General features: G+C 43.2%; 1 protein-coding gene across 1 annotated transcript in view; it reads right to left on the bottom strand.

Moving 5' to 3' along the window:
• Window positions 1-263: 263 nt before the first annotated feature.
• Window positions 264-9,869, bottom strand: part of LOC112259141 (kin of IRRE-like protein 3) — a 140,776-nt gene continuing 131,170 nt past the window's right edge. Inside the window, exon 16 of the mRNA XM_024433889.1 lies at window positions 264-2,073. Coding sequence (XP_024289657.1) covers window positions 1,588-2,073 — 486 coding nt within the window. The 3' untranslated portion in view covers window positions 264-1,587. The remainder of the gene's footprint in view (window positions 2,074-9,869) is intronic.

Genomic DNA, 9,869 nt, shown 5'->3' with positions numbered 1-9,869 from the left:
ATCAAACTGGGATATGTAAAAGTAAAACACATGTAAATATGCAATCATTATTTTTCTATAAAGCGGAATTCAAAGTTACAGACATTTCTGTGTTCCAAACGACCTACGTTCTCAACGAGTTCCTATGTTTTAGGTCCTACTGTAGTAAATATTAATTATATTGCTAACCACCTTCAGTATTTACTCTTGAACATAACCACCTAATTGTCACTTCAAACTGAGTAGTACCATTTGAGACAAAACTTAAAACAGTGGGCACCAAGTCATTGTAACCACAGAGGCAACAGACAGAAAAAAGTTACTTTATCTTCATCGCCGTCATTTAGTGGCCAAATCACAGTACACAAAAATGCTGGATTTACAGAGCTCCAGTGTAAACAACACGATATCAGCTAAGTATGGCAAGCCACAAATATTAGAACAGCTCCGGCAGAGATGACATTGTATTTGGCTCCACAGCTATCTGCTCACACATATAAGATCAGGCTGCAAGTGTCTCACATTGAATGGAAAAGTACAGATGATAAGGTCCTTGACCTTTTCTCTGATGTGTAAATATGACACTGTCCTTACAGAAGAAGAAAAACGGTTCCAGGAACTGATGGTTTGTGAGTGAACAAAGCAATTGAAAAGTCAGCTCAAGTGAAGTAGTACAACAGTATGACACATCCACTTCTCCATGCATTTATCTATGATCTGTGACTCAGTAATGAACTTTCACAAGGCATACATCAAAAAGGCAAAAATATCACCATAAATCCAAAATAAAGGAGCAAAATATAGATTTTACCAAGATAACCAAAAGGGACAAAATCTATAATCGTTGAGAATTAAAGTTGTCCAGGTGTAGGGCTATTAGACCTGCAGGTCAGCCAATTGGCAAGGTGTTCGTCTTTAGTACAATGCCTGCCGCTCACAACATATTTCCTCAGAGGTTTCATTATCCATCTAAGGATATTTTTTTTGCACGTACAAGAAATGCCTCGGGTGGTCTTTAACAATACCCCTTTGTGCTTCAAACCCCAACCGGGCAGCTGAACATAGGCCCAAGAGTTTGTCTTCCTCCATAATGAAAATAAACTTTTAAACAATTCTGGAACTTATCCACACAGACGTGTGAATAATACCTACAGCTGTGCATTTTGAGGCAGTCCACTAGCTGAAACAGAATAGGGGACAACAGCAGAGCATTTTTCATTTAGGAAGTGGACTTCTGATTGTCATCTTTTTTTCCACCAATTGTAGCTCTCAAGGTTATGATCTTTTTTGTTTGAAAAGCTTGTTTCAAGGGGAATAGAGGTACCACATGTAATCCAAATAACATGTAAAAAGAGTTGTACGTACAATGTCCATATTACGACAGCCTCAGTCTCAGCAGGACTTCAGTCTGTCCTAATATGGACACCGCAGTTGCCCACCGTCTGCCAAAGGTGGAATACTGCATCATCTCCCTCGGGTGGATCAGAGTACAAACCAAACAAAAAATAGCACTGTATACCAGTCAGGCAGTGTTCCTTAAAGTGTCCAAAGGTGCAATACTCGACCCAACCCGTCCGAACCCATCCCCATCCATTGCTCCTTCTGCCATTACACATGGGTCTGCATGCGTTTCTGCAGCGGCCGAGTCTGGTCTGAGTTCTGCGAGGACGACTGCGAGTAGTGGGAAGATGAGGAGGCTGCCGAGGCCTTGCTGTCCTTGTCAAACTGCACGTAGCCGTCCTGCTTGCTGTAGCTGCTCACGCTGCTGTCACACTGCGTGTCGATGAAGGAGTTGGAGTCACTAAGTGAGCCTCGCTGGAACTCGCGCTCACACAACTCGATAGAGCTGCTGCCCATGCCAAGCACGAAGCGCTGGCTGTAGTCGTACAGGCGGTTGGGCCCAGCACCTAGCGTGTTGTAGATGTTTGTGAAGGACATGCCCGTAGGCACACGCTGCTTTCCCATGGTGGATGAAGAAGAAGCCAAAGGGTTCCTGACCTCAGCGCCGCTGGTCTGGTTGGCGGCCATTGACATAGTCGGGGTGCCATGGTGCTCCTTGAAGGTATTGACACTGTAATAGCCATTGGTTGGATCCTTGTGGAGAAGAGGGGACAAAGACACAAAAGGAGGTGTTCATTTAGTGTAAGGATAGGAGACAAATGTAAGGCATGTCAGTACAGCTACTATTTTGTTAGTTGTTATCGTGATCGAACTGGTCATTGTTAGCCAAAGAACATCTCAGGTCTGAATCACAGATAGCCGTTCCTATCTAAACTAATTTTTTCATTAGGCACAATGGCGATAGGAATGAAATGCATCTTGCCAGTATTGCCGAGGGCCACTGGGTGCACAGGTCTAGTGTCCGATCAATTGAAGCATTGTGTGGAATTGGAGCAAGTCACCTAAACTAAACCAAACAGTGTTGTGTGTAGAATATTTTATGCTTTTTGCACCATGACTCCTGCATGCTTTGTTGACTATGAACTTGCTGATTTAAACCGAAACACGGGACACACAATGTTTGTTCCTACTCAACTCTGACTCTATTGTTTACACGGACTCTTGGCCTCCGATCCTATTCTAACCACCTCTCATCGGCTTTGTGTTCATGTTATCTGATGAAATTTCTGTACAATATGATCTTGTTACCATCTGATGAACATTCAAATGTCATAGAAAAGCAACACTACAGAGCTTTCCATGTCCTCTGCTGTGGAAATGTGCATGTACACCCTGGCCCATCTACTGTTGCTAGCCCCAATTCTGACTTGTGCTCTGATTTCTGTTCTCGTAAATGCCTGGGTTTTCTGCACGTTAACGCGAGAATCTTATTACCTAAAATTGATAAATTGAAAGTGTGGGTTCACAACTACAATCCAGATGTGTTGGTCATTACTGAGACGTGGTTAAGACAGAGGGTTTTGAACAATGATACTAACCTTTCTGGTTATAACCTTTTTCGGCAAGACAGATCTTCCAAGGTGGTGGAGTGTCAATCTTTACCAAGGAACACCTTCAGTGCTCTGTTGTCTCCACCAAATATGTCCCCAAACAATTTGATTTGCTGGCTTTAACCATTCAAATAGCTCTTTGTTGACTGTTGCTGTGTGTTACTATCATCCACCATCAGCCGGCCTGCACCCTACCTGCCCTAATCTCTCTCTTGGCCCCTTACACTAAGTATGAATTTCTCATGCTATGTGACCTAAACTGGGACATGCTTAAACCACCTGACCAAGTCCTAAAGCAACGGGACTCCCAAACTCTTTCTCAGATTATTACCTTATCTAAAACAGGCAGAAAAGTGTACTCTCCTTGATGTTATTCTCACAAATAATCCTGATAGGTCTTAGTGTTTTTCTGTAACGACCTTAGTGATCACTGTTTTACAGCCTGTGTTTGTAATGGCTTCTCAGTGAAACGACCTGTTTTGATTTGTCATAGACGCTTGATTAACTTTAATGAACAAGCCTTCTCATGACCTGGCCTCTAGTAAATTGGTATAGAATCAGCTTGATTCTCTCTGTCGAAGACACTTGGACATTCTTTTTATATTTTTAAGTGATATTGTTAAAACACCACTGTAAAGAAAATGAGAATTAAAAACAGGTTCAGCCCCTGGTTCGACCGTGATCTGGCAGAGTTACTCCACCCCAAGAATTTCATTTAGGAAAAAGCTCGGCACACACATACTCCGGCTGGCTTACTTTCGTCCAGGCAAATGATGAATAAGTGCACGCAGGCTGTCCAGAAGGCCAAAGGAGCAGTTCTCTCTGTGAGTCTAACCCCAAGAAGTTCTGGAATCCGGTGAAAGACCTGGAGAATAAACCCTCCTCCACACAGCTGCCCTCCTCCCTTTAATGTTGATTTTGTTTTTACTGACAAGGAGAGCATAACTGAGCTCTTTAATCCCTACTTCATTAAGTCAGGATTTCTATTTGACTCATCCATGCCTCCTTGCCCATCCAAAATGTCCTAATTTCCCAGCCCTTCTAATGCGACTAGCCCCGATGCTCTACGACAAAGCTTTCTTAATGTCCAACAAGCTTTCTCTGCCCTAAACCTTGTTGTGAAACACCACCAAAGCAAAGGTCACGTTAACCTTGGGCTCCCGAATGGCGCAATGGTCTAAGGCACTGCATCTCAGTGCAAAAGACGCCACTACAGTGACTGGGAGTCCCATAGGGCGGCGCACAATTGGCCCAGCGTCGTCCGGGTTTGGCCGGGGTAGGCCGTCATTGTAAATAAGAATGTCTTCTTAACTGACTTGCCTAGTTAAATAAAGGTTAAATAAAAAAATGTAAATGTAGTTCGGTAAGAGGAATGCCCTTCGGACAGCTAGCTTCCATTCTCCTCTGGCTTCATTGACTTCAATACAAAACCTAGAAGGCCGGCAGGCCTCATCCCCTTCCTTAGACATACATTGTAATTATGACCACTTCCGGAGGACGTCCTCCAACCAATCAAAGCTTTTGCAGTATGATCTGACAGGTTGTCCATCCAATCATAGATGCAAAATCAGAGAACGAACCTAGTGAGTTGTGTTGTGATTGTGCCACAGAGCATTATGAGGGTTATATGTATTGAGAAGCTTGGTGACATTTTTGGATAGAGATTAAGAATGAAGAATGATGTTTGAGCATTTTTGGGACATTATTCAATTCAAATTATTTTTTCAAATTACAGGAGATGGAGGAGGTATGTTATCAATTGTTTTCTTGGGTGTAGAACTTTATTTTTGTGTCCGGTTAGTGCAATGTATTTAAAGTTGCCTTGCTAACTTCAGCTAGCTACCAGCGCAAGTGTGCAGTTTTCTCCAACAAAATGGTAGAATGTTGTGGACTTTTTGTTGAAATACCCCTTTCATTCTCTGTGCGGTACACAAAAAGGTGTGAATTGCAAGCGAGGGTTGACCTCTGCCTGAGATCAGTTTCATGAAGAAAGATGAAAAGGTGAGAGCGTTCAATACCAACTGGTATCAAATGTATAGCTGGTTAACAGGGAGCCTATCATCAAGCCGCCTGTAATTGCACGTTACGACACTTTACATGCTGAAAATCTTTTCTGGGATGTCGAAAATAATGATGAATGATTTGATAGCTTCCATCACAACATCCAATAAATGTTAGATTAAAGAGAGAGGTTGATGCAGCACATTGTTTCGTGTGCGCTCAAGTAGGCTTTGCACTTTCCTCCGGTATTTATTTAGCAAAGATGATAACATGTAATCACCCTGGACAGACACAGGCAAAATCTCATGACATAAATTTAACCGCAGCCTAGGCTACACCTAAACATTCTAAATGAGACTATTTTTCTGTCTGATCAACAGTAGGCTACTAATTAGAGCAGCTGCATACAGCCTATGTGCCCTGTCCATCTGGTCAGGGTAAACTAATTGGTAACGTTATGTATTTATAGTCAATTTGTGTGTCAGTGGAAAATGTGAATGTGATCAAATTTAGATTATATCCAAAATTGGGCTGGCTAGGCTACGTTTTTTCCAAAATTATTACCTGTAATTAATCAATCGACATAATTATTATGTCTCATTTTTTTACAAAGCCTACAATCACATTGGCCTGCATGATGCAAAGATGCTTAAAGCAAGCTCAGCCCTATGAGTTCTATTGACTATCAGTTGTTGTCTGGGTAGAGGAAATCCCCCTCCTAATCTAGTCTAAATGTTATTTATATGAACAAATACAGTGGGGCAAAAAAGTATTTAGTCAGCCACCAATTGTGCAAGTTCTCTCACTTAAAAAGATGAGAGAGGCCTGTAATTTTCATCATAGGTACACTTCAACTATGACAGACAAAATGAGAAAAAAAATTCCAGAAAATCACATTGTAGGAATTTTTATGAATTTATTTGCAAATTATGGTGGAAAATAAGTATACTACTCACCAATGTCCATTCTCTTGACAACAAGGTAAACAAAATCCGAGCAAGGGTTGCCTTCCAGAGAGACAGAAATTGTAACATTCTCTGTTTCACGGAAACATGGCACACTCGGGATACGTTATATGAGTCCGTACAGCCACCTGGTTTCTTCACGCATCGCGCCGACAGAAACAAACATCTCTCTGGTAAGAAGAAGGGCGGGGGTGTATGCCTTATGATTAACGAGTCGTGGTGTGATCCTAACAACATACAGGAACTCGAGTCCTTTTGTTCAACTGATCTAGAATTCATTACAATCAAATGCTGACCGCATTATCTACCAAGAGAATTCTCTCCGATTATAATCACAGTCGTGTATATCCTCCCCAGGCAGACACCTCGACGGCCCTGAAAGAATTTCATTGGACTCTATTTAAACTGGAAACCACATCCTGGGGCTGCATTTATTGTAGCTGGGGATTTTAACAAGGCTAATCTGAAAACAGGTCTCCCTAAATTTTATCAGCATATTGAATGTGCGACCCGGGCCGGCAAAATTCTGGATCATTGCTACTCTAACTTCCGCGCCGCATACAAAGACCTCACTCGCCCTCCTTTTGGAAAATCTGACCATGACTCCATTTTGTTGCTCCCAGCCTATAGACAGAAATTAAAACAGGAAACGCCCGTGCTCAAGTCTGTTCAATGCTGGTCTGACCAATCTGATTCCACGCTTCAAGATTGCTTCGATCACATGGACTGGGATATGTTCCGGATAGCATCGAACAACAACATTGATGTATACGCTGATTTGGTGAGCGAGTTAATTAGCAAGTGCATCGGTGATGTTGTACCCACGGCAACTATTAAAACCTTCCCCAACCAGAAACCGTGAACTGATGGCAGCATTCGCATAATACTGAATGCGCAAACAACTGCTTTTAATCAGGGCAAGGCAACCGGAAACATGACCGAATACAAACAGTAATGTTATTCACTCCGCAAAGCAATCAAACAAGCTAAGCATCAGTAATAGAGACAAAGTAGAGTCGCAATTCAACGGCTCAGACATGAGAGGTATGTGGCAGGGTCTACAGTCAATCACGGACTACAAAAAAAAACAGGTCCGTCGCGGACCCCGATGTCTTGCTCCCAGACAAAGTAAACAACTTCTTTGCACGTTCTGAGGACCATACAATCCCACCGACAAGCGGGCCGCTATCAAAACCTGCAGGCTCTCCTCTCCTTCAGCCAACGTGAGTAAAACAATTAAACGTGCTAACCCTTGCAAGGCTGCCGGCCCAGACGGCATCTCTAGCCCCGTCCTCAGAGCATGCGCAGACCAGCTGGCTGGTGTGTTTACGGACATATTCAATCAATCCCTATCTCAGTCTGCTGTTCCCACATGCTTCAAGAGGGCCACCATTGTTCCTGTTCCCAAGAAAGCTAACTGAGCTAAACGACTATCGCTCCATAGCACTCACTTCTTTGAGAGTCTGCTTTGAGAGTCAACAATCATATCACCTCCACCCTACCCGACACCCTAGACCCACTCCAATTTGCTTACCGCCCCAATAGGTCCACAGACGATGCAATCACAATCACACTGCACACTGCCTCAACCCATCTGGACAATAGGAATACCTATGTAAGAATGCTGTTCATCGATTACAGCTCAACATTTAACACCAGAGTACCCTCCAAACTCGTCATTAAGCTCTAGACCAGGGGTGTCAAAGACAAATACCCAGTGGGCCAAAATGTAAAACCTGAACAAAGTCACGGGCCAACATTGAACAAATTAACCTTTTAATATGGACCCAAACAAGTTTTGCTTTAACATTGAATATGGAACAAGCATCGCTTATTACCATACAATATATAATTTAATAGTGGAGACATGCAAAATCGAATTTCAAATGAAAAAACACATCAATGGCATTCATTTATTAAATAAATAAAATGTAAATAAAAATTGTATGCCTCTTTTCTATTTGCAGCCTTCTGATTTAAATACCAAAATAAACTTTTTCCACTGGCTAATAATTTTACAAATAAAATTATAATAAATCAATCAACCATTCAAGCCCATGCCTTGTAGCAAGAAAAAGTGCATAAAGAAAACGTTAATTATTGCACACTGGTCTAATCTGATGTGCCCAAGCCAGATACCTGGCATCTCTTCTTGGATGCTAGTTCATCAATGTCTGGGCTCAAGCTCTCAGCTGAAGAAATCCTCAGTATCGAGCGAAGATGTTCATCAGTCAGACGTCTCCTGTGAGTTGTTTTGGTCATCTTCATCGAGGAGAAAAGTTGCTCGCATAGATAGGTGCTGCCGAACATGGAGAGCATCTGAGCAGCTTGGGTGCGGAGCTGAGGCATTGTGTCAGGGATGAACCGTGGAAACTGTGCGGCGCCCACAGCATCATACTTTGACTTCAGCGTGTCGTTGCACTGGAGTTCAATCAGCTCCATTTGGATGTTGGTTGGTGCATTTTCCACATCAACTGCGAAGGGATTACTAAGCAGTTCAAACTTGCATTTCTGGGCATCGAAGTCGGCAAATCGCCGGCTAAACTCAGCGGCGAGAACACTGAGTTTTTCAGCAAACTGTGCGCATGGGAACACGGCGGTAGAGATCTGCGCTTTTATGGATTGGCAGCAGGGAAAATGGCAAGGGTTTCCTTGCAGCATCTGATTCTCCCACAGGCACAGTTTAGTTTTGAAGGCCCTCACTGCAGCTTACATGTCTGTGATGATGCGCCCCCGCCCCTGAAGCTGCAGGTTCAGCGCATCGAGATGGCTCGAGATGTCACAGAGAAAGGCCAGCTCACACAGGAACTTTTGCTCCCGGAGCTCTGCTGTATCCTTCCCTTTGGTTTCCAGGAATTGACATATTTCCTCACGCAGCTCGAAACATCTGTTCAGTACTTTTCCTCTGCTTAGCCATCTCACCTCTGTGTGATACGGCACGTCTGCGTATTCCGAACCACACTCCTCCAGAAAAGATTTAAACTGGCGGTGATTTAGACCTTTGGCTCTTATAAAGTTAACTACCTGTGTTACTGTGGTCATAACATGTTCCATCTTTAGGGCTTTGGCACACAGTGCTTCCTGATGTATGATGCAGTGGTAAACAGTTAGCTCACCTGCACAGTTCTCTTCCCGCATCTTCTCCCGAACCATGCCCACCAGTCCACTCTTTTTACCGCACATCGCTGGCGCACCATCTGTCGTTAATCCAACGAGTTTATCCCACGGCAGCTTTATTTCAGTTACACATTTGGAAACCTCCTCAAAGATTTCCTTTCCTGTGGTTGTGCCATGCATTGATTTGAATCCTAATAGCTCCTCCGTAACACACAGATTTGAGTCCACTCCACGGATGAAGACTGACAGCTGAGCAGTATCAGATGCGTCGCAGCTCTCATCCACAGCGAGGGAGAACGCAACAAAATCTTTTCCCTTTTCCATCAGCTGGTCATACAGATTGGTGGCAAGATCACATGTGCGATCAGCTACTGTGTTCCTGCTCAGGCTGACGTTTGAAAATGCTTGTTTTTTCTCTGGGCATACGAGGTCACAAACCTTCATCATGCACTTTTTCATGAACTCTCCCTCATTAAAGGGCCGGGCTGATTTTGCGATCTCTGCTGCCACTATATAACTAGCCTTTACAGCAGCCTCACTTTGTGATGTGGCTTTTTTAAACATAGTCTGTTGTGAAACCAAACTTCTTTTCATCTCCTCTACTTTCTGGCTCCTTTGAGTCATGTCCAGGTCCTTGTATTTGTCATGGTGTTTCGTTTCATAGTGTCGTCTAATGTTGTACTCCTTACTTACAGCCACGTTGACTCCACAAACAAGACAAACAGGTTTGTCTTTTACATATGTAAACAGATATTCTGCCTCCCACTTGTCCAGAAAGCTCCTGTTTTCTGCCTTTCTTTTCGCCATTTTTGGGAAGGGTTAGCTCGCTGACAGTTGTAGCGTCTATGTTGCTATG

The sequence above is a fragment of the Oncorhynchus tshawytscha genome, linkage group LG09, assembly GCF_018296145.1.
Source record: "Oncorhynchus tshawytscha isolate Ot180627B linkage group LG09, Otsh_v2.0, whole genome shotgun sequence".
Classification (NCBI taxonomy): Eukaryota; Metazoa; Chordata; class Actinopteri; order Salmoniformes; family Salmonidae; genus Oncorhynchus; species Oncorhynchus tshawytscha.
The sequence above is the reverse complement of the archived record's forward strand: the minus strand, read 5'-3'. Positions and strand labels throughout refer to the sequence as shown.